The sequence below is a fragment of the Sciurus carolinensis genome, chromosome X (assembly GCF_902686445.1).
Source record: "Sciurus carolinensis chromosome X, mSciCar1.2, whole genome shotgun sequence".
In the NCBI taxonomy this organism is placed as follows: Eukaryota; Metazoa; Chordata; class Mammalia; order Rodentia; family Sciuridae; genus Sciurus; species Sciurus carolinensis.
Genome location: NC_062232.1, coordinates 43,735,055 through 43,759,641, shown reverse-complemented (window position 1 = coordinate 43,759,641; position 24,587 = coordinate 43,735,055). Strand labels below are relative to the sequence as shown.

General features: G+C 44.7%; 1 protein-coding gene across 11 annotated transcripts in view; it reads left to right on the top strand.

Moving 5' to 3' along the window:
- The window catches only part of Huwe1 (HECT, UBA and WWE domain containing E3 ubiquitin protein ligase 1), a 139,373-nt gene extending 115,760 nt beyond the window's left edge, over positions 1 to 23,613 (top strand). For 7 of the 11 annotated variants that reach the window (XM_047535471.1, XM_047535472.1, XM_047535469.1 and 4 more), the window contains 28 exons: positions 610 to 788; positions 1,095 to 1,184; positions 1,353 to 1,507; positions 2,862 to 2,907; positions 4,639 to 4,926; positions 5,965 to 6,220; positions 6,419 to 6,549; positions 7,372 to 7,586; positions 7,662 to 7,950; positions 8,073 to 8,175; positions 8,963 to 9,509; positions 10,191 to 10,788; positions 11,477 to 11,598; positions 11,699 to 11,855; positions 13,061 to 13,193; positions 13,455 to 13,657; positions 14,291 to 14,418; positions 15,646 to 15,742; positions 17,176 to 17,334; positions 18,037 to 18,282; positions 18,663 to 18,780; positions 19,391 to 19,531; positions 20,163 to 20,450; positions 20,581 to 20,686; positions 21,332 to 21,449; positions 21,776 to 21,957; positions 22,271 to 22,461; positions 22,984 to 23,613. In XM_047535471.1, the coding sequence (XP_047391427.1) occupies positions 610 to 788; positions 1,095 to 1,184; positions 1,353 to 1,507; positions 2,862 to 2,907; positions 4,639 to 4,926; positions 5,965 to 6,220; positions 6,419 to 6,549; positions 7,372 to 7,586; positions 7,662 to 7,950; positions 8,073 to 8,175; positions 8,963 to 9,509; positions 10,191 to 10,788; positions 11,477 to 11,598; positions 11,699 to 11,855; positions 13,061 to 13,193; positions 13,455 to 13,657; positions 14,291 to 14,418; positions 15,646 to 15,742; positions 17,176 to 17,334; positions 18,037 to 18,282; positions 18,663 to 18,780; positions 19,391 to 19,531; positions 20,163 to 20,450; positions 20,581 to 20,686; positions 21,332 to 21,449; positions 21,776 to 21,957; positions 22,271 to 22,461; positions 22,984 to 23,086 (5,389 nt within the window). In that variant the 3' untranslated portion in view covers positions 23,087 to 23,613. Of the gene's footprint in view, positions 1 to 609; positions 789 to 1,094; positions 1,185 to 1,352; positions 1,508 to 2,861; positions 2,908 to 4,638; positions 4,927 to 5,964; positions 6,221 to 6,418; positions 6,550 to 7,371; positions 7,587 to 7,661; positions 7,951 to 8,072; positions 8,176 to 8,962; positions 9,510 to 10,190; positions 10,789 to 11,476; positions 11,599 to 11,698; positions 11,856 to 13,060; positions 13,194 to 13,454; positions 13,658 to 14,290; positions 14,419 to 15,645; positions 15,743 to 16,320; positions 16,418 to 17,175; positions 17,335 to 18,036; positions 18,283 to 18,662; positions 18,781 to 19,390; positions 19,532 to 20,162; positions 20,451 to 20,580; positions 20,687 to 21,331; positions 21,450 to 21,775; positions 21,958 to 22,270; positions 22,462 to 22,983 lie in introns of those variants that run through there. The other 4 variants (XM_047535478.1, XM_047535477.1, XM_047535475.1 and 1 more) reach the window with 4 other exon arrangements.
- The last annotated feature ends 974 nt before the right edge of the window (positions 23,614 to 24,587 follow it).

Here is a 24,587-nt window from a genome sequence, read left to right as displayed (position 1 = left end):
TCTAGTGATTGACCAGAGCTCTTATAAGAATCTTCACTGGGTTTCAGCATTGTTTTGACTGGGAAAGGGGAATAGTCATTCATTTAATGTTGTTACCACAAATAAGGTGTGTATTCTGATTTTTGTAGGTTATAAGTGCAGCTTTTGGTGAAGTACCAAACTGTGTGACTTGTCCCATGCAGACATTCAGCAGTTATTAAGCATCTCATGTGGCAAGCCCAAACAGTTTTAATGTAGTCAAGACAAGCTCCCTACTCTTCCAGTTTAGTGGGAAAAATCATTTTAAAAATTGAATGGAATATAAGTATTATCAAGGTCAATGTACAAACTACAGAGGGTGCACAACAAAAGCATTAGCACAGTGCCTGGCATGTGAAAGCTTGTCAGTAGTAATTGATCCATGCCTGTAACTATAGAATAATATGCAGTGTCAGCCCAAATAAAGCTCTAAATCTGATGTATTAATCAGAAGAGTAAGTAAAGCTTATATGCAGTGTGATAAGGTTCATAATTGTGTTACAATTTTGGTAGAAGATCTGGATGGAGGATCTCTTGGTAACAGGTTGCTGCAGACTGAACAGTGACCATGGTACCCCACCATCACTCTAGGTTGCTTGGTCCCTCAGCTGCTGCTGACATCCTTCAACTGAGCAGTAGTCTTCCCCTACAAAGCCGGGGTCGTGCCCGCCTCCTAGTGGGCAATGATGATGTCCACATCATCGCCCGATCTGATGATGAACTGCTGGATGACTTTTTCCATGACCAGAGCACAGCTACCAGCCAAGCAGGCAAGTTTTGTGGTAATGGGGAGGGTAGAGTTCGAGAATTTATCAGCTTTTTTCCCCCTAGTTGACGAAAAACAGAACAGTGTCTACCCTGGAGATACTACATTTTATAGGAGCTGGGACCATTCAGTGACTGAGCCAAGGGCAACAAAATTATCTCTAGGTACCTGTTATGTACCAAACATAGATCTTGGGCCAAGTTAGGAAAATATTGCAGGTTTTTTGTTTTTTGGGGTTTTTTTGTTTGTTTGTTTTATCATTTGACACTTAACAAGGCCAAGAATCTTACTCCTCTTTATTCCCTTACAGGAACCCTGTCCAGCATTCCCACAGCCCTGACCCGCTGGACAGAGGAATGCAAAGTTCTTGATGCTGAGAGCATGCACGACTGTGTTTCAGGTGTGTGGCATCTTTGTTATCAGGGCAGTAGTGAGCCTTCCAGGGCTAGGATGAGTATGTGGAGAATTGTTTCCCTGGTTCTCTGTGACCACAAACTCCACCTTTTGGCTTCCTCCCCAACCCACGCAGCCCACAGAATAGCCTCTGATCTTTGCCTCTTTGATGTAGTGGTTAAAGTGCCCATTGTCAATCACCTGGAATTCCTGAGAGATGAGGAGCTGGAAGAGAGGCGGGAGAAACGCAGGAAACAACTGGCTGAGGAAGAAACAAAGATAACTGACAAAGGCAAAGAAGATAAGGAGAACAGGGATCAGAATGCGCAGGTGATTCCCAAGGGCTGGGAGGTTTCATCTTTGGCCAGAATATCTGACTTTTAGGAATAAGAATTCAAACCCAGAGGGAATGTTTTTTCTCTAGTGTCTCATGGGCAGAAACTGGAGCCAGAAACAGAATGGCTTCTCACTCAACAATCACATCTCATAGCCTGCCTCCAAGAACTACAGTAGACCAGGAGGAAACCCTGATTAACCCATACTCTTGTTCATATTCATTTCTCAGTGGACTTCCAGTGTGGGGAACCTTACCAGAATGACCCTGTTCCATCATTTGAATAAGTTTGGCTTAGGTGTCAAAACAGAGAAAATGCTCATATCTTGAATTCCATTATCTCCATGTTGTTTTCTACAGTTCAAATTTATATCTATCATGATTTTAGTTTTAAGAAGAAGCTACCTTTTTTCAGAAACTTCTAGGACCTTAGAAAGTCTACTTATATGTGATTTTTTTACTTAAATATGAGTAAAAACTAATAGAAATACAAAATGAATTAAGACTTGAACCCAAAGACTCTGGTATACCCCATTCAGCAGTTAAGAGTAGCAGGTAACATTAAAAATAAAGGCATTGAGGACTGAGGGTATAGTTCAGTGGTAGAGCACCTGCCTTGCATGCCTAAGGCCCTGAGTTTCATCTCCCAACACTGCAAAAAGAGGCCATCAAATGTTCAGTTATACTAACATGCTTTATCTAATATATCTTTATATAGAACTTTGGGCCTAGTAAACAGCAACATTGTTTCAAATACACACTTGTAAAAGAATGGAAAATAAATGTAGCATATGACTAAAACGGCTGGAGTAGGGCTAGAAAATATAGCTCAACAGTAGAGCACTTGCCTAGCATATATAAACCAACCCCTAAGCTTCATCATTAGCAGTGCAAGAAAAACAGAAAAGTTGGAGTGGGCAAAATAAGCCCAAGTAAGGGGCTTAGATGAAACTAAGAATTTCTTGCTAGTCTGGTGATTGTACCCAGCCCTAATGTAATTTCTGTTGTCATTGTTCAGTAGCACCCCCTCCAATAGTTTCCCTTTCACCCCCAATCCATTCTTGTTTTTTGGTGGTAGGGATCAAACCCAGGCCTTGTTGCTAAAGCACATGCTCTTCCACTAAGCTACATCCCCAACCCCTCACCAAGCCATTCTTTAATATGAGAATATGTAGAGAAATTGGATTTATATTTGCATACTGAAATGATCATCTTGTTTTGATCACATAGCAAAGGCATTTTCTATCAGATCACTGAACTTCTAACTGATCTAGGTCTAGGTGAGGGATGTTGACTTTTTACCTTGTGTTCTTACAACAGTTCCACAGTGGTCTATCCCTTCTCTTGCAGTGTACTGCATCTAAGACAAATGACTCCACTGAACAGAACCTCTCAGGTAACTCTCCCTCCCTTTCATCCTTTTTGCTAATTTATAAGTGGGTTCTTTCTCCTGACCCTTCTGAATAGCTGGCCCACCTGGGCTGAAGATGGACACTGGTGCTCTGTGGGATGAGGTAGTAGATTGTATAGTTTTAGGGTCATACCCCATCTTGGAGATAACTATACAGTCTACTGTCTTTCCCACGGTGGTACACTTCCCATCCAACTTGGCTCGGTTCAGGTTCCTATTCTGGTTATGCAATGCTTCATTCTGATGTGTAGCAAGGTTTTGTGTCCTATACCTTTCCCCTGAAACTCAGTATGTATATCTTTGAGATGGTTGATCCTTTGGTAAACACCATAGTATGGCACTTAATGAGAGAGAACACGTGGTGACACTACTTCTCAAATGCCAGTCCTCAGTGGAAATGAACAAAATTGAAAAGGTTTAATGTGTTTTTCATAATCTGAATTTAATTCCATTCATAGGGCTATCTTTTTTTTAAGAGGTTATGTCCTTTCTAGTTCTTTGGTATCAAAATATTCTCATTAAATCATACTGATAAAATGTTTTTTTTCTTACATGACTAAACTAAAAGTTGATAACCCCTACTTTAGTCTCTCTCTTTTTTTTAATCTAAATTCAATTGGTCCACAGAATCTAAAAGTCTAAGAACATTGTCTTGGACATCTGCTTTTGGGGAAGGTAGCTTTGTGGGCTAAATGGTATGACTGTATGCTTTCTGTCCTTCTATCTTTACAATGGTCGGTATCCATTTTGTGGTTCTTACAACTAGTCCATATGGTATCATATCTCCCCCCACTATTAATTTTCTCAGAACTTTCTTCTACTTCCCTATACTTTCTGTCATTTTTGGCATTTAAGTTGGAGTGAAAGCCTACACAGTTTTTTAAAGCAGTGAAGGAGGGTAGGTGTCCTTTTTCCTACTGCCCTTACTAGAGGATTCTGCTCATGCCGGGGTGAGGTAGTAAGTTGTATTGTTGTGGGGTAGGGATTTTAGACCCCAATAAGAAGATAACTATACAACTTACTACTTTCCCTGATGTGTGGCATATTCACACTGTCTTGGCAACATTATTACCATTTAAGTTCTAGGTGTTCCTCGGATGATCAGGGCACGGAAGGGGAGATACGATATATAGGGTGAGGCAGATACCAGTATAAAGTGGCTTGCATTTCATTGATTCGAGCATTAATTGGTTAACTTAATGGGCATAAATTCAAGTACATTGCTCTCCTTCATCTGTTAGATAACTTTATTCAATAATAGAACAAAAATATGCAGAAGAGAATAGAAAGTGTACTTTAAGAGCTTTGAGGTAAATTCAGGCCATTTCTTGCTTCAAGTAGATAAGGAAATTGGGGGGACAGGGTCCATAGGCTTGGGAGGGTAGATTTTCTGACTAACTTCAGAGACATTTAGCTTCACCCTACCTACATGGCCTGAAATCTTCTCCTTCCACCTTAGGCACAGAAAAGATTTTATTAGGATCCACAAAATTAAATCTCTAGCTCTTGGTTCAGCTATAGCACCATGCTTTAGTTCTCATCCTGGGTATACTAGACCAGCCAAGAACTATTCCTTTAAGTGGTTGATTGTGGGAAGGTGTCCAGTGTCACTGTCTGGGTGAAATACTGGTCAAGCCACATGTGCTGATTAGTATGGTTCCTTTGGTTATTGACTAATTTTCCCCTTAACCTCCATTATTGTTCTTTCCGAGAAAGATGGGACTCCAATGCCTGACAGCTATCCAACAACCCCATCTTCAACTGATGCAGCTACATCTGAGTCCAAGGAGACCCTTGGCACTCTGCAACCCTCACAGCAGCAACCAGCACTCCCACCCCCGCCAGCCTTAGGAGAGGTTCCTCAAGAGCTGCAGTCCCCAGCTGGAGAAGGTGGGAGCTCTACACAGCTATTGATGCCTGTAGAGTCAGAGGAATTAGGACCCACGAGGCCAAGTGGAGAAGCAGAAACGACTCAGATGGAGCTATCCCCAGCTCCCACTATAAGTGAGTAAAATTTTCAACTTTTGGTGGAGATGGATGGAACAGGAGAGAAGAATGGATGTCTTTGTAACTTTACTCTGCTCTCTTGCTTAAGAGAAGTAAGTAGGACTTCAGTGTTCACACATTAGCTTTGTTAGGTGAAGTAAGGTTTCTTCTCTGTGTCCTCAAGTGATTATAGTTGAGCATCTATAATTCTAATGAGGATAACTGTAAGAGGCAGTTACTCTATTCCTGGGTTAATGTGCCAGGTTTATTATTTAACTTTGAAAATAATTCTGCAAAGTAGTTGGTGACATCTCCATGAACACGGGGAAATAATTAGCCCAAGGGCATCCAGTAAGTGGTTAAACTGGGATTCAGATCCATATGTGTCTGGTTTCAGCAGTTCCACAGATGGCAAGCATGTAACCCCACATGTACAGCTCTCCCATCCTCCTGGCATAAGGTCTTATCTTATGATGCTTTCCCACTGGTTTGAAATGAGGCCTCAAAATTCTCAGCACAGTATTCCAACAGAATAAATTGAAAACTGCTTACTATCTGTGCTCTATAACAAGCTGCCTGTGATATGCCCTGGAAAGACTATAAGGTGTCAGGTTTTTTTCCCTTGGAACCTAATTTATTTAGATAACTAGAACCCATGACATGCATAAATGATGCCTGAGGGAAATCTTGGAAAGTGACAGGACCCCTTATCTAGGGTGTCTAGGGAAGCTGTTTCACGGCATGCCTAGAACAGAGTAAATTTCAAGAAGTGAAAGACTTGAGCCGGACCTTTCTTAAAAAGCAGGTAAAATAGAGTGGGAACTGTAGACCCAGCAGGAGGTGAAGATAGAGAAGTGAGAAGGCTGAGCTAACTGCCCTGAAGGAAGTAACCCTAACAAAGACTTTGTCATATTGGCCTGATTCTAGCAGGAGGTGAAGATAGAGAAGTGAGAAGGCTGAGCTAACTGCCCTGAAGGAAGTAACCCTAACAAAGACTTTGTCATATTGGCCTGATTCCAAGCAGAACTCTAACCTCTCTCTGTGACTTCCTCCTAGCTTCTCTTTCCCCAGAGAGAGCTGAAGATTCTGATGCCCTGACTGCTGTCAGCAGTCAACTGGAAGGCTCTCCCATGGACACCAGCAGCCTGGCTTCCTGTACTCTAGAGGAAGCTGTGGGTGACACCTCAGCAGCTGGCAATTCTGAGCAGCCCACAGCAGGCAGCTCCACTCCTGGGGATGCCCCACCAGTTGTGGCAGAAGTACAAGGCAGGACTGATGGGGCAGGGGAATCTACCCAGCCACCTGAAGACAGGTAAGCACTACATGAGCTAGAAGAGAATAGGGATGAGTTGGGTGTCTCAGGTTGCATTTATACCTGTTAACTAATGGGTATGCTTATTGCGCTGGGAAAATCAAGTTGGTTTTGCTGAGGAAAGGCTATTGTTATTAGGAGTGTTTTATAAATGGGAAAATGTAGCGCTAAGAACAACCTGAGAATAATTTCCCTCAGCTCTCCCCCTGCATCCTCTGAGAGTTCTTCCACCAGAGATTCTGCCGTGGCCATTTCTGGAGCAGACTCCCGAGGAATCCTAGAAGAGCCACTGCCTTCGACGAGCAGTGAAGAAGAAGATCCCCTTGCAGGTGAGTTCCCTATATGCTCAGGCTGTCCTGAGATTGTTCCAGCTTCCAATAACACCTGACAAGGAGAATGTCCACTAGCCAAACAGTTCATCCAGATGGAGGGCATATATTGGGAAAAGGATTAGCAGTGAGGGGATGCTGGTATAGTGTAATAGAATGAGCCAGTTTTGGAAATCAGACTGAACTTAAGGTTCACTCATTCTCTCACTATGCCACTTCCTAACTTTACAACATATGACTTTTACTTAATTTCTGTGATCCTCATTGGTATTCTGTTAACCTTTCATTACTATTAAGACAAAATACCCAAGGTAATCCATTTCGAAAGAGGAAAGGTTTATTTTGGAGTTTTCGATCCATGGTCATTTGGACCCCATTGCTTGTGGCCCAGTGCTGAGGCCAGTACATGATGGTGGGAACACATGGTGAAGTAAGCTGCTCACCACATGGTGCCTGGAAGCAGAAAGAGGAAGCGGAAAGACCAGCATCACAGTATCCCCTTTAAGAGCACACATTTTGATATGTCCAGAAAACTCAGTGAGGTCCAGCCATCTCCCACGGACACCATGAGCTGAGAACCAAACCTTTAACACATGGACCTTTGGGGTACAGTTGTCCAAACCATTAAGGTGGTGATAATATCTAGATATACAGGTAGTAAGGTCTTTATTAAAGTTCAGTGACTATATATGTAAAGGGAGTTAGAATAAGTGAAAACATACAAAGCTGACTTCTCTAAGTAGTATCAGGGGTTTCTGTTCTCTTTTATATCTTGGTTATCAGTAGAGGTGTGAGTCCTTCATATCTTACATCTCTCCTCAGGTATCAGTCTCCCTGAAGGTGTGGACCCCTCTTTTCTGGCTGCTCTGCCTGATGACATCCGTCGGGAAGTCCTCCAGAACCAGCTGGGCATCCGACCACCAACCCGAAGTGCCCCCTCCACAAATAGCTCAGCTCCTGCAGTGGTGGGGAATCCTGGTGTGACTGAAGTCAGTCCTGAGTTCCTGGCTGCCCTGCCTCCAGCCATACAGGAGGAAGTATGTGAGCGGGAAGATGGGAGGGCTAAGCTGCCTGGCAGGAGATATGCCCCATTGACAACTTCTGTCCCATAGGTGCTGGCACAGCAGAGAGCTGAGCAGCAGCGACGGGAACTAGCTCAGAATGCCAACTCTGACACACCCATGGATCCTGTGACCTTCATCCAGACTCTGCCCTCTGACCTGCGCCGTAGTGTCTTGGAGGACATGGAAGATAGTGTGTTGGCTGTGATGCCACCTGACATAGCAGCTGAGGCTCAAGCCCTGAGACGAGAACAGGAAGCACGACAACGACAGCTCATGCATGAACGTCTGTTTGGGCACAGTAGCACCTCTGCACTCTCTGCCATTCTCCGAAGCCCAGGTACAGAGGGAAGCAAGTGGGAGGGTCTTTGCTAGATGAGGTTCTTTTTGCTTCTGTGTGTATTACGTAGGCCCAACTTGCTACCTCCCTTCCCCAATCTCAGTTTCCTTTTTTTCTGCCAGCTTTCACCAGTCGCTTGAGTGGCAACCGTGGAGTCCAGTATACTCGTCTTGCTGTGCAGAGAGGTGGCACCTTCCAGATGGGGGGTAGCAGCAGCCACAACAGGTATTTTTTTTTTCTTTGTTCCCTTTATGCCATACCATCTCTCATGTTTTCATTCTAACTCCCTTAATTTTATAGGCAGAGAAACTGAAGTCCCAAGAGGGAGATAGGGTGACCACTTTTAGGCTGTTCCCTTCCATGGGCAGGAGACCCAGATCTTTGAACTCCCCCTCTCATAAAACCACATCTTTGAGTTGGTCTAGCTTCTGAAAACCAGAATCACAAAAGCAGGATGGCAGCAGGAACTAGTGAAGTCATTTTAATAAGAAGGCAGGCTATCTTCCTCCTATGCAGAGGAAAAGAGCAAACCACTTTCCTTCAGATTACATCATCTAGGCTGGAGAAGGTAGAGAGGAGTTAATAACTAAGCTGAAGCATAGTGGACCCAACATGCCAAAAGGTGAAGGGAAAGATCAGCTTCTTTAAGGCATGCAACCCTCTGATAGTCTAGAGAAGGCAAAAATAATTATCTCCTAAACTTCAGTGTAGTCCAGTTTTTACCAATCAGTGATGATACAGATCTGGGCTGGAGTCTCTTCCCTGTAGTAGTCAACTTGTTTGAGCCTCTGACTAGTTCATTATCTCAAAAATGGGCAGTTATCTAGGCTGTCCAGCAGCCCTATGGAGAAAAGTGTCAGATATACAGTAGATACATAGAGGGCAGTTGTTTTGGACACCCTCCCTTCTTTAGTCTTCCTAGAGATATCTAGCTCATTCCCCTCCCCTGGGCTTATGTCTCATTCTAGAGTTCTAGCTTAAGTATTACCCAGAAACCACACTGTCTTTCTAGACCTTCTGGCAGTAATGTGGACACTCTCCTTCGCCTCCGAGGACGGCTCCTTCTGGACCATGAAGCCCTGTCTTGTCTCTTGGTCCTACTTTTCGTGGATGAGCCAAAGCTCAATACTAGCCGCCTACACCGAGTACTGAGAAATCTCTGCTATCATGCCCAGACCCGCCACTGGGTGATCCGCAGCCTCCTGTCCATCTTGCAACGCAGCAGTGAGAGTGAGTTATGCATTGAAACACCCAAGCTCTCCACAAGTGAGGAAAAGGGCAAAAAGTCGAGCAAGAGCTGTGGGTCAAGCAGCCATGAAAACCGTCCCCTGGACCTACTACACAAGATGGAGTCCAAGAGCTCCAACCAGCTTTCCTGGCTTTCAGTATCCATGGATGCCGCCTTAGGCTGTAGGACTAATATATTCCAGATCCAGCGTTCAGGGGGGCGCAAACATACTGAGAAGCATGCAAGCAGTGGATCCACTGTCCACATCCATCCCCAGGCTGCTCCTGTTGTCTGCAGACATGTTCTGGACACACTCATTCAGTTAGCCAAGGTGAGGAGCTTGAAGGAAACCCAGTCCCTTGATGGAAGAGGGGTGGCAGCAACAGCCTGGGTTCTGGACACAGTCTTTCTCCTTTGTGTCAAGCCCTATGTTGTTTCTGTATTGGGAAATTTGTCCAATAAATACCTTTGGTTTTTTTTTTTTAATCTTCTCTCTAATTTTTATGCATTGTCTCATTCGGTCATCAGAACAGCTGTCTGCAGTATGACTCTCATGTTACAGATGAAGAAGCTGGGATTCAGAACATTGTAGTGGCTTTGTCATGTGATTAGGAAATGATGGAGCTTGACCTAGAACTTAGTGATGATCCGGTCACCATTCTTTGAATAAGCATTGCCACAATGTATTGAGGACCTAACTTGTGCCAGGCACTGTATAAAATCATTCTCATTTAATTTCAACTTTGCAAGCAGTGCCATCATCCCCATTTTATAAAAGTGTAGATACTGGGTCTCAAAAAAGTTACTATTCAGTCTGCCTTGCACAAAGCCCTTGTTTGTTTTTCTAGGCTGCTTCACCATCTGTTGGATAAAACTGTATGCCATCTGCTCCCAGTTTACCACAGCTATCCAAAGGAGAGGAGAGTATGGAAACTAGTTGTCCTTCCCTATTGGGAAGGCTAATCCTCTATGGAGACCCCTTAGACCAAGTCTATCCTTCTTTTCCTGGCAGGTGTTTCCCAGCCACTTCACACAGCAGCGGACCAAAGAAACAAACTGTGAGAGTGATCGGGAGAGGGGCAGTAAGCAGGCCTGCAGTCCATGCTCCTCACAGTCTACCAGCAGTGGCATTTGCACAGATTTCTGGGACTTACTGGTAAAACTGGACAACATGAATGTCAGCCGGAAAGGCAAGAACTCGGTGAAGTCAGTGCCAGTGAGCGCTGGTGGTGAGGGGGAAACCTCCCCATACAGCCTTGAGGCCTCCCCACTGGGGCAGCTCATGAACATGTTGTCACACCCAGTCATCCGCCGGAGCTCTCTCTTAACAGAGAAACTCCTTCGACTCCTCTCTCTCATCTCAATTGCTCTCCCAGAAAACAAAGTATCGGAAGCACAGGCTAACTCTGGGAGCAGTGCTTCCTCCACCACAACTGCCACCTCAACCACCTCTACCACCACCACTGCCACTGCCACACCCACACCCCCTGCTGCAACCACCCCTGTCACTTCTGCTCCAGCTCTGGTTGCTGCCACAGCTATTTCCACCATTGCTGTAGCTGCTTCAACCACAGTGACTACCCCCACGACTGCTACCACTACTGTTTCAAGTAAGTTTAGATGTAGTCTGGGGGCTTTGGGGTGTGTACTATGACTCCCACCTCACTCCCACTCCCCATCCAGGTGGTCCTCCCTAAATGATAGTGGATTTTATGTATGAGGCCAGTGTGTTCATTTTCACCCTCATCTGCCTTGTTTTCTCTGTGTCTCTCTCTCTTCCCCTTCTTTTTCTCCCTCCCTCTCACATGCACAGATACCCCTGTGAAGATCAAGGTGTTCTCTGAATATGGTTTCCCAGGCTAGGCACTAAAGGAAAAGAGAAAGAAAACCTCTGTCTTCAGGGAACTCTAAGCCTTTTGGGCCTGGTTGAAGGGGCCACTTCTCATAGGATGTAATTCAAGAGCAGGCTAGATGCATTATGAATCAAGGTAGCCAGATCATCCCAAGGAATGTAGCAGATAATTTGAGAATATTATCTGCAGAAGTAGGATTTAAAGACTGTGGGGAGAACGGCTGTGGTGATAGGAAAATAGTTAAGAAAAACACCTGGGGTTGTCACCTTAGAAGGCACAGTCATAAGGTCTGCCCTGATTGTTGAGATTTGGCTCTGGTGGCTAGATTTTCATTTTCACTACTTTCCCATTTTGAAGCTCTGGACAGTTCAGCAGTTCCTTGGTTCTGCCACCTAAAGTCTATGGCTTGTGTCACAGAGACTTATGATGTTCTGTTTCTTCAAAGCGTCTACTACTACTAAAAGCAGCAAATCTCCAGCAAAGGTGGGTGAAGGAGGCAGCAATGCTACAGACTTCAAGATGGTATCCTCTGGCCTCACTGAAAACCAGCTACAGCTCTCTGTGGAGGTGAGTCCAAGCTCTTATGACCTGCCAATGTTTAAAAGAAAGGGTGGATGTGGTGTGAGTTCTCAGTTTGGGTTCACCCCTTCTCTCTTCTTTTTCCCAGGTGTTGACATCACACTCTTGTTCTGAAGAAGGCCTGGAGGATGCAGCAAATGTGTTACTGCAGCTCTCTAGGGGGGACCCTGGGACCCGGGACACAGTTCTCAAGCTGCTATTGAATGGAGCCCGTCATCTGGGATACACCCTTTGTAAACAGATAGGTAATAACAGGAGTAAAGCCTTCTGTCTTTCTTAAACCTTCCATTTAGGTGTCTTCCTTTTCTGGAAGCATTCCCCAATCCCCCAGTCTGAATTAGACTACACTAGGCACTCATAGCACAGCTCCAGTTTGAAAGCAAAGCTGGACTTCTCTCTGTACTCTCAGTGCCTGGCATGTGGTTGGTCATCCATGCTTAGTGAAGGGACAAGTGAATGCATGGGAACAGCAGAGCCTACTTGAGCACTTGTAAGAACCCCATGGTGAGGCTGTGGAGGCAGCTTCACTATCTCAGACATGTGCCTGCACTACATTCAGGCTCAGGAATTATGAGTCAGAATACTACCCTCAGCTTTTGTGTAGTTTTGGTGATGCAGAAATTCTAACACTTGGAAATCATCTATTTACATTGTTTTCTTCCCTATTTTACTAAGATGAAAGCTAAAATCCAGAATGATAGTGATTGGACCAAGGAGTAAAACCAGATTTTATTTCAACATGAAGTGTCTCTGATTTTTTTCCCATTCCCATTCCAACCATGGGTCTCCCTAAATCTTGTCATCCTACTTAGTTATCTGTCGTCTTCCCACAAATGTCTGAAGCTGAGATGATAGAGTTGACTGGCATGTGTAACCCATGGTGTTCTTTGTTGCATTAGAATTACAAGGTTCTTCCTGAAAGAATTTGACCTCTAGCCTCTGGCCTTTCTTGACTTATTCAGCACCCATGGGCCAGGTACCATCTAGGCACTTAACCACACAGTTCATTCTCACAGCCACCTTAAGAGATTAGGCAGTATTATTTCCATTATTAACATGCATAAGTAAACTGGGAACGTTGTCAAGGAATTTACCTGAGGTCACCACAAAATGTCAGTAAGTTTAAGAGATATATAAGACATAGACTGTGGTCTTTCTGACTCCAAGAGAGATGATTTGTTTTTCTTTACTACACCAAACTGCACCAAGATTCTACACTAAGATTCAATTGATTCCTGACACCAGCTAAATCAGTAGTCACCATGTAGTTGATCATGAGTGCATATAATGAGCTGTTGAATTTTTTAAAAGCTACTAAACTGGAAATTTCCTGCTCATCCTGGGTTCTCTGCACAGAGGATGGCCTGCACAGATTTTCTGAAAAGGTTTGATTTTCAGCTACTGCACTAGGGAAGTCTCCAAACACTAGGTGATTCCTTTGTCTACCCAGGTACCCTGCTGGCTGAACTACGGGAATACAACTTGGAACAGCAACGGCGAGTCCAGTGTGAGACTCTTTCCCCTGATGGCCTGCCTGAGGAGCAGCCACAGACCACCAAACTGAAAGGCAAAATGCAGAGCAGGTGGGTGGTAGCCACCATTTTGGCTGCGGGCTAAGATCTGGGATATTCTGAAAGGTGGCTCTTGCTCATTCCCTGTTCTGTTTTCTTTCTCTGGGCAATTTTTCTGTCTATCCTACACTTGACCTGATTTTTTTCTGATTCTCCCTATTTGTAAGATTTCCTTCTGAGATTTCTTATCCCTCTGGTTGACACCAGAAAGCCCTGCTTGCTAATAATGGTTTTATGCTGTCAATATACGCAAGCCACCTCTACACTATCCAGGTTTGACATGGCTGAGAATGTGGTAATTGTGGCATCTCAGAAGCGACCCTTGGGTGGTCGGGAGCTCCAGCTGCCTTCTATGTCCATGTTGACATCCAAGACATCTACCCAGAAGTTCTTCTTGAGGGTACTACAGGTCATCATCCAGCTCCGGGACGACACACGCCGAGCTAACAAGAAAGCCAAGCAGACAGGCAGGCTAGGTATGGAACTAGAGTGTCCAGTTGAGGGGCAGGGTTGGTGGTGGAAAACTCAGAGTCCCTGGAAGGGCAGGGCTCAATGTCCTGTTTCCTTCCTGTTTGACATTTCCTAAAGGAAACCAGTAATCCTTTTTTATAAGTATCAGAATATTGATGGCTGCATTCTCATTCAAGCTGTCTACATAGGAAATTGCTTAGGCGAGTGGGAATTAAAGGGGAATAGAAATCTGGCAAGGAAATTGGGGACCAAACTTTTGCTGAACAAGACTTAACTCACTGGGTGTGCACTTCTTTCTGCTTCCTTGATCACTCCTGACTAAAACACTATAGCCATGTTTTTGCCTGTGCCATAGCCTGCCAAATCATTTTCCCTCTCTCCTCCTGTCCCACGGAACCCTCTTACATGCCACCATGTGTCTGTCTAACACCATGCCCCCTGCCCTTATCCGTAATAGTAGATCTTAGTGCCTGATGATGAATATTCTCAAGCTGCCTCAACTAAAGCTCACAAACCTCAACACGATGCCCTGTGGCAGCCCAGGAGATAGGAGAGAGAGTATTGGGCATTCCCTCTTCCTACCTTTTATATGTTGCCTTCCTTTTTTTTTTTTTTTTTTTTTTTTTTCTTTCTCCCAGGTTCCTCCGGTTTAGGCTCAGCTAGCAGCATCCAGGCAGCTGTTCGGCAGCTGGAGGCTGAGGCTGATGCCATTATACAAATGGTACGTGAGGGTCAAAGGGCGCGGAGACAGCAACAAGCAGCAACGGTTAGCATGATGCCTGTGGCCCCTCATTCATTTGTCTTCCCCCCTCCCCCCACCATGTCATCAGTGGGGTTCCATTGCCCTTACCTTGTATGCTTTTGCATTAAGTTTGCTATATGAATGCTTCTGGACAATAGGGTTATTTTCTGTTGGTGTTTTCCTTTACTGTTTGTTGATTGATTTATTGGTTTGGTTTGATTTAAAGCTTGGCCATCATACCCCACTCCCAGCTATCCAGTCAGTAGTGGCGCTTTTGCAAACTGCCTAATGCTAAGTGTCTGGGTTCTAAGGGCATGTGGGGTAAAGTTTTTTTCAGTCTCCTGGAACAATACAGGTACATCAGAGGCATCTCAGGAATCCTACTCTTGAAAGTCCCCCCAAGCTTGGTACATATCCCAAACAGCCATTTGTTTATGGCTACTCTCTACCCTGGCCTCTGCCTCTGTTCTCTGTAATCCCTTGGCACCTAGACCCTCAGGCACTTTAGGAGGAACCTTCAGGTACTTAAATAGCTGGCTCAGTGTTGGGGGTCCCAGCACAGGCTTCAGTAAAAGCCTGACATCAAAGTATGTTGTGGCATGCTCTCATTGTCTTTTTGTCTTGGAAAATGCAAATTACCTTCCCAGGATTCAGGGAATAAAGTGTCTTGAGGCCTGGCTTTTCTTTATGTGGAATTACTATTGTACACTATGATTTCATTGAGCATACCAGGCATAGCCTAGAATTTGGGGGTGGTGACTCCCAGAGGATAGAAAAGGAAAATAGCTATTTTTCTGCCCAGTCTCATTCCCATCATCTGATAAGACAGATATTGACTTTTTAAATAATCCATCCTGAGAAGGCACACTAATTCCCTTGTTTGAACAAATAGAAACAAAGAGCATGCATACCTTTAGCCCATATGAGTTTACACACACACGCACAACTTCTCACAGAAGAGGACTGGAAATGTGTGTCCAGGAGGCATGTGTCTGGGCATAGGAATAGAGTGTAGGAAATGCAGGCATCCTTGGAGCTCTTTGGAACATTTGCAAGCTCAGGGTAGAGGACAGCAAAGTAGGTTGGAAAGTCATTATTTTGTCCTGGAGTGCTATAGATTTTTCTCACTAGATACGGGAAGCATCTTTCCAAGCTCCATGTATAAGAAGTAGAAGAGCCAGCCTCTAGCCTGTCCCTGAGGAAAGCAAAGTTGCAACCTTTATAAAGTGGCCTTGTCTCCCTTTTATCCAGTCGGAGTCTAGCCAGTCAGAGGCATCTGTCCGGAGAGAGGAGTCGCCCATGGATGTGGATCAGCCATCTCCCAGTGCTCAAGATACTCAGTCCATTGGTCAGTACTACTTTCACTTTCCAGCCCAGCAGAAGGGAGAACCAGTCTTATAGAATGTCTGCTGGATCTCCTATTCCCAGCATATATATAAACTCAAGTGTTTTTCAGTTTGTTCCAGTGAACTCTGGTCTCTATAAATACTAAAACAAGTATTAACAACCAAAGGATACCTACAATTCTTGTAGTAAAGATACTATGACAGGGTATTACACATGGAGACAGCATATGTTTTAAATCTTGGCTCCCTCATTTATTAGCTTCTGGAATCTGAAGCAAACCTTTCTTAGCCTCAGTTTCCTTGTTTATAATAGGGATGTTCACAGTTGGTAGGATTGAATGAGTTAATACAAATGCAGTGTATAGTGAAGTACCTGGCACCTGGTGAAGGCTATTATTAGTGGCATTTCTCAAAATTGTACATAGAATAATTTTGGGCACTGTTTGAACACATTCCTGTGGAATAGTGTTCTCATAGGACACCCTTTTTAAAAATGCTGTATTAAATCATTTACTATTCATCAGGACTTTGGGAGGTAGATATTATTCCCATGTTCTCTATCCATCTTCTTTTACCCAAGGTCACACGATCTGCAAGTGCCAGAGCCAGGATTCAAACCTAGGGCTGTCAGAGCCTTGAAGAATAGTCAGGATTGGGGTAGAGGATGAAAAGCAAAGGTCAGGAAGAAGCCTAAGCAGGGCAAGGGTGTGGTGGGGGTGGGAATAGAAAGGGAGAGGGAGGGGGGAAGGGCTGGTGAGGAAGCAGTTGCTTCTCTCCCACCCAGAAGATGAGGCTGGTCTTGCTGCTTGGCTACTGAGCAGAATTCAGAATAAGCCCCCAAAGGGTACCAGGAAACATACCAGCCATGGGGATCCATCTGTTGCACCATGGCTTCTTGGGGTTTTAAACTGTCCCAGGACAAGATGACTAATTCAAAAGGCATAGGACTAGAGTCAAAAACATGTTTTCTAAGTCCTGGCCCTGTCCCTTGGGAAAAAAATTAGGGAGAAAGCAGCCTGATTCCAAGGGCAGCTGTCAGAATTTAATGAGGATAATGTCCTGAAACATACTTTGTGAACTGGAAGGCAACCATCCAGATTTCCATCATTGTTGCATTGCCCTCAGGTAACTTACCCACAGGTTCTCTGGGAGCTAATGTGGCAATGACTAGACTAGATGAACACTAGCCACACATGGCTAGTGAGCACTTAAAATGTGGCTAGTACAACCAAGGAACCGAATTCATTATTTTATTAAATGCCATCCAGTGCAGGACTAGACCTTGCTTTGAGATGTTGCTCAGTGAGTAGTACTCTGTGGCCAACAGTCCAGTCTACTTGATCTGTCTAGTAGCCTGCGCATTTGGGCTGGGAAACAACTCTTAAGTTGGGGAGACACCTCGAAGGCTTTCTAACTCTGTCTTCTGTGTGCCCAGTAGCCTCGGATGGAACCCCACAGGGAGAGAAGGAGAAAGAGGAGCGGCCACCTGAGTTACCCCTGCTCAGTGAGCAGCTGAGCCTGGATGAACTGTGGGACATGCTGGGGGAGTGTTTAAAGGAACTGGAGGAATCCCACGACCAGCATGCAGTACTAGGTGAGTTGTACTCTGAGAGCTCAGGTCTTCTTCCCCCACCCACCCAGTCTGATATGGGACCCTTTCTGTCAGTGTAAGTTTCTTCTATCCAAGTTAGTCCTTGCCCTGAGTGTCTCTGTAGTGCATTCAAGGAGATTTGTTTTTTCTCTGCCCTCAATATAAAAAAAAAAAATTGCCTTCTCTCTAGAGGCTGAGTGTGTAGCTCAGTGGTAGAGCATGTGCTTACTTAGCATGTGCAAGGCCTTGGGTTTGATCCCCAGCACCCTCCCCCCACCTAAATAACTGGTTACCTATTCCATTTTTCTTTGGCTTCCAGAAAATACTGACTTCCTCTGTGGCTTTACTCTATCATTATATTTCCCTGCAATTTTTTATGATTTCTTCTTCCATATTGTATTTTTGTGGGGGCCAGGCACCAGGGATCGAACTCAGGGGCACTCGACCACTGAGCCACATCCCCAATCCTATTTTGTATTTTACTTAGAGACAGGATCTCACTGAGTTGCTTAGCGCCTTGCTTTTGCTGAGGCTGGCTTCGGACTCACAGTCCTGCCTCAGCCTTCTGAGCTGCTAGGATTAAAGACATACACCACCATGCCCAGCTCCATACTGTATTTTTATGGTTTGTTTATGAAGGTGGAAGAGATTGTATGTTGAAGTTTGTAAAGTAAAGCATCACTTGTGTCTCATTCTTGCCCCCAGTGCTCCAGCCTGCTGTCGAGGCTTTCTTTCTGGTTCATGCCACAGAGCGGGAGAGCAAGCCTCCTGTACGAGACACCCGTGAGAGCCAGCTGGCACACATCAAGGATGAACCTCCTCCGCTCTCCCCTGCTCCCTTAACCCCAGCCACCCCTTCTTCCCTTGACCCATTCTTCTCCCGGGAGCCCTCATCTATGCACATCTCCTCAAGCCTGCCCCCTGACACACAGAAGTTCCTTCGTTTTGCAGGTACAGACCCCCAAATGCAGAAGGCTTTATTATATGCAGGGTTATTTTATATATTTTATGCTTAGCCTCTTCAGCAGAGAGGAAATGTGTGCATGTGTCTGTCTGTGTGTGGGAGAAAGTGATCCTAGTGTGGTCAGTAGGGATCTCCTCTGGAAGCCTTTGTATGTTACTCTGAGGGAATTGGACTTTATCCTGAGGTCATGGCAAGTCAGACTGATATAGAAATGCTCAGATTGATATTCACACCTCAGGACTGGTCCCTAGCTTTGTCTGGTTCCTAATTGACACCCCTGAAAAGAGGAGAGTTGCTAGCTGGAGGGCTGTTTTGCACCTATCTGGGACCCATGATATACTGATCCTGTGATCTTTTTTCCCCTCAGAGACTCACCGCACTGTGTTAAACCAGATCCTACGGCAGTCCACCACCCACCTTGCTGATGGGCCTTTCGCTGTCCTGGTAGATTACATTCGTGTCCTCGACTTTGATGTCAAGCGCAAGTATGTGCCCTGGAGTTGAGTAGGGGAGAGGAACTCCCCAAACTGTATCTCCCCTCCCAGAAAGGAGCCAAAGTTTCTCCTGGGGCCAGGAGTTTCTCTTGGTGGCAGCATATGGAATGGTGCTGGTAGGGAGGGAAGAGAATCGGCTGTGCCACTCATTGTACCCTAAATGTACCCTGGACTTCTCCACCCCTCCCCTACCCATCTCTATTCTTCATCAGTAAATTGAGAGCCAGGATTTCTTAACCACAAGATTTTCTAAAGTCCCATACCATTCTTCAGAGTTGTGCTGGGGTGCATATGGCTGTGGTACACTTGCATGGCACCTCTGGAGTCCCTATGCCTCTCCTTCATACACATATTCACATCTTTACCTGCTTTCTGCAGAAATTCCATGCCATAATCTCTGTGGGCCCTTGTTCAGTAGAGATAGGAAAATTTTCAACATAGTAATAAATGATTTACCTCTCCCACCTGCTAGACATGGGAACAGAAATCAGTGTTTGGAGGATGGAGAGAATGCCATTTTGGGGTTTTCATCCTGATCAAACAAATGGAAATTTGCTCTACCACCCCAAATCCTATTTTCCTTTTTTTCCTACCTCCCAAGATATTTCCGCCAAGAGCTGGAACGTTTGGATGAGGGGCTCCGGAAAGAAGACATGGCTGTTCATGTCCGCCGTGACCATGTGTTTGAAGACTCCTATCGTGAGCTTCATCGCAAATCCCCTGAAGAAATGAAGAATCGATTGTAAGAGCCTAGAACCGAACAGACAAGATTGGTGGGGGGCTCGGCTCTTTCTACCCAGTAACTTATTCTGGCCTCAACTTTAGGGCATTTAGGGAATTCCTGTCCTCCTCAATCTGGCTTAAATAATCTCACTGAACTATCTTCCATCTTCTGGGTTGGTCTGCTGGCTAACCCTTTGGCTGAACTGCACAATTCCTAAACAGACTGGAAAGTGGTTGGTGTTTGTAAGGAGACACCTGAGGTTTTGCAGTGGAGCTTTCACCACTGTTAAACTAGGTGTGGGGAGCCTGATAAGCAAATGGTACCTGGTTGGGAAGACTGTATATGCAAGAATGACCTTCACCAAATGGGTAACTGCTCACTGGTGATTCTATAATACCAAGTGTCACAGGAACTGGTGAGATGAGAGATAGAGTTATATGATAATTCTTCCCTTATGGTCCACCATCCATGTAATCACACAGAGGGTTGGAGGGTCTTCCCAGAGTTCTGGCAATCTCTGTTCACCTCTTCATCTGACATCACACTCCCCAGTCTGTTTAACACCCTCCCCCATGTACATATAATGCTATGCAAATAGACAGATCTGTCCTGGGCTTTCTGCGTAGCTCATTTCTGCTCTTTTATACAGGTATATAGTATTTGAAGGAGAAGAAGGGCAGGATGCTGGAGGGCTCCTGCGAGAGTGGTATATGATCATCTCTCGAGAGATGTTTAATCCTATGTATGCCTTGTTCCGTACCTCACCTGGTGATCGAGTCACCTACACCATCAACCCATCTTCCCACTGCAACCCCAACCACCTCAGCTACTTCAAGTTTGTCGGACGCATTGTGGCCAAAGCTGTATATGATAACCGCCTCCTGGAGTGCTACTTTACTCGATCCTTCTACAAACACATCTTGGGCAAGTCTGTCAGGTGAGAGTATGGTGCAGTCCTAAGACTTTATTCAGCCCTGGGGTCTGGTCCTTTATTTTTATCCCATCCCTGTGCTACTTCTCCCCAACACACACACACACACCCAGTAACCCTGTTTGTATTTTTCCAGATACACAGATATGGAGAGTGAAGATTACCACTTCTACCAGGGACTCGTTTATCTGCTGGAAAACGATGTCTCCACACTAGGCTACGACCTCACTTTCAGCACTGAGGTAAGTCAGGAGATAGTGACCACAGCGTATCCAGTCAGTCCCGGAGACCCATGTTGAGATCACCTTGGAATTGTCACTGGGCAATCTCAGAGTTCTAAGGACACATCTCCACAAAGCTCAACACCCTATGCAGTTAGGCTGAGAACAGTGGGTGAGGTAACATGTACAGAAAAACCAGAATTGATAAAATAATCCAAGATGTTTCCTAATAGTTTCTCCCAGAAAGAGCCCAGCCCCCCACCAATTACGCCTCAACATAATTCTTTATCCCTTAATATAGCACACTGTAGAAAAATTATATAGACATAAGTGAAATACAAAAATTAAGGTTGCCCTTCCCCCAAATTATTTTCCACAAAGATTATGTTGTGTTAATTACATACCTTAGCTGCGCCCCATTCCCTTTTCTCATTTGATGATTTCCTTCCTCTCCACCTTCTTTATGGGTTCTGGAACCAAAAGACTAATTTCGTTCATTCCTGGTCTCAGCCTTTCCCTATGAGAGTTATGAGGTAATGAGTTTTAAGAAAAGTCAGTTTGTTATGGACATGGGAAGGAGTTTGAGGGTATGTTCCCAGGTCTCTCTTGTTAGTTGCATCCTAGACCAATCCCGATATATGTAGCTGGTGTTTTGGGGTGTTCTAGGTCCAAGAGTTTGGAGTCTGTGAAGTTCGTGACCTCAAACCCAATGGGGCCAACATCTTGGTAACAGAGGAGAATAAGAAGGAATATGTACACCTGGTGTGCCAGATGAGAATGACAGGTAGGAAAAATGTCCTTTAAACCTCCAGTTTCTCGGTTTGGGAAGAGGTCAGCCCTCATTTATTTCACTTTTTTTGTTTGTTTTTTTGGGGTTTTTTTGTTATCTTGTATGACACAGCCACCGACATCTTGGACAGATGGAAATAAAACTCCTGACCAAAAATGTTTTAATTTTATTCATTTTTATGTAGGGGCCTAGAAACAGTGGTAGATGAAGCAGCCAAGATCCACCAGCATCCTAATAGCATTGAGAGCCAGATTGGGGCTCTGACCTCTAGCAATTAGATGAGTTCATCAGCTATGTAACTTTTTTTATTCTCATTCCAGGAGCCATCCGCAAACAGCTGGCGGCTTTCTTAGAAGGCTTCTATGAGATCATTCCAAAGCGCCTCATTTCTATCTTCACTGAGCAGGAATTAGAACTGCTCATATCAGGACTGCCCACCATTGACATTGATGATCTGAAATCCAACACTGAGTACCACAAGTACCAGTCCAACTCTATTCAGGTGAGCTGCTGCTGGCATCCCTCTCCATATGCTCCTCTTACCCTAAGAAGAGGTAGTTTGTATGATGCCCAATAAACCAGTACACTTAGAGGAAGGGCGTTGTGGGTGACAGTGTACCCATATCTAACTTTTCATTCTTCAAAAGAGTATTTTCAGGTGATGTTTATGCCTGTTTTATGAATGAAGGAACTAAAGCCCATCCCATGGAGGGAGTTTGCCTAAGATTCCAGCTCCAGTTCTATTTTCCAAATTCCATTCCTCTGCCTTCTAGGAGTTCTTTTCTGATGCTGTCTTCTCCTATCCAATTCTGCAGATCCAATGGTTCTGGAGAGCATTGCGTTCTTTTGACCAAGCTGACCGTGCCAAGTTCCTCCAGTTTGTCACCGGTACTTCCAAGGTGCCCCTGCAAGGTTTTGCTGCCCTTGAAGGCATGAACGGCATTCAGAAGTTTCAGATACATCGAGATGACAGGTCCACAGATCGCCTGCCTTCAGCTCACACATGGTAAGAGGGAAGGTTTGGTTTATCCTTTCAGCATTCACATTGAGGTTGCAGACTCAGACTTTTAGGCCCCTACCTAAAGCTGGGAACACAAATCTGGCCCATTTCTGGACCTCAGGTAGCTCACATTTTGATGGTTCTGTGAAAAAGGTAATGCTTTGAGAAAATGGGCTAGACACATAGTAGGGACCAAGGAGACATTAGTAGGTGAACACACAGGAGGGAATGGTATATTCTGGGACTCTGCATGACTGGAGCTAGGAGCAGAGGTCAAATCACTAGTGACCCTGAATATCTCCTTAGAGGTTTTAAGGAGGAGTGGAAAGGTTTGATTTATGCTTCTGGTGCCTAATAGCCAATATCAGAGCCAGATTAGAAAGAGGCTGACCAGACTAAAACCAAAATCAAGAGTTAGCAAGAAGTGAAGGGTGTAGAAGGATAGACTCCTCAGGGAGGGAGGGCCAGTGAAAACACAGGGGTTCAGTCATTATCATTCCTTACAGACTGATCTTTCTTCTTTCCTAGTTTTAATCAGCTGGACCTGCCTGCCTATGAGAGCTTTGAGAAGCTCCGCCACATGCTACTATTGGCCATCCAGGAGTGCTCTGAAGGCTTTGGGCTGGCCTAATTAGGTCCTGCCCACCTCTGTGGGGTTTTTCTACCATTGTTGGACCTGGGGAGGGGGGAAATTTAAAAAGAACCAGAAAGAAAATGTCAAAAACCAATAAATGAAATCCACCAACTCACCATGTGTGTGTCCCAGCTGCCCCATCTTCCCCAATGCATACCTGTTCCCCCTTTCCTGCTCATTCTCTTTTCCTCCTCTCTCCTTTCCTCACCTCCTCTCCCCTTTCCATGCCGTCCATGATCCCCGACCCATGTGTTAACAAAGGCAGTAGCCTTTGCAGGGACCTGTTTGTCCCAACTGTTTGAACAGTGTGCTCCTCAGATTCTGTGTTCAGAAGGATTTGCTGCATTGAGACTTGAAACCTTTGGATAGGGGAAAAATTATATATATATATATTTTTTTGTTCTGTTTGCATTTCTTAATTTGTGCTTGGAATGTGTTGATGTGCACAGCTAATGATTCAATGCGAGACAAGATTGGCGTCTGTGTTGTGGAGGTTTCAAATAAAGAGCACTCTTCATAACTCACTTTTCACAATGGAGTTTTTTTTCAAACTTAAAAAAAAACTCTTTAAGCACATATTAGACATCTGGAGAAAAGATCCAAATGGACTCTCCAGAAAACCATCTCTGCCCTACCAGCTTGCCCACCTGCCTCCACCACTGGCTCAACTTCCTCCTTCCAAATTGGTTTCCCCACAGTCAGGAGAGAACAGCAGCCATAAGGAATTTGGGGAGGGGCGAATCTGGTGTTTTTTGTTTTTTGTTTGTTCCACAATGGGATCTGTTCTTGGAGGCAGTTATGGTGAGAAAGATCATAGCCACAGACAAACCTCATCTAGCTAAAGGAGAACAAACTGCAGCAGGTTGTACAAAACTTACAGAGACCCAAGGGTTTTATTATTTGGTGAGCCTTTTTAACAATCGCAAGTCTGGGGCTCTGTTTAAACTTTTGACTTACTTTATTATTTTAAATAATTTCTAATAAAATTGAAAAAGCAAAGAATTTGACTAGCTCTCCAGAAGACTGTTCTGTTTGTTTTTGTTTTTGTCTCTCCCTTGTCATCTGCCTGCCTGTCTGCCAGTCTGTTCACAGATCACCTAGTAGTCTCTTGTGGTTTTTACTCCATCCAGCATTTAAAGCTGATCTAAGGACTTTGATGGTTCCAGCCTTCAACAACAAAAAAAGTAATTTAATAAAAGTTTAGTTAGAAAAATAACCCTAAGTGGTGCTTGTTTTGTGTGGTTTTTCTAATTCAATGAGGTGCTATCTCCTAAAGATTTCCTCGTGGCCTTGTCTCAAAGGGTAGGTGTAGGAAAGGAGAGAGGTCTTAGCCTGATACCCTGAACCCAGTGGAAGTGGCTGCCATCCATTTTCTCTACTCAGTATTAACATTTTACCTGACCTTGCTCTGACAACCGAGAAGACAGGTGAATTGTCCAATCCCTGTTACTGAGCTTCTAGTTGGAGGAAGCTGATAAGTTCTGTAACATAACAATGT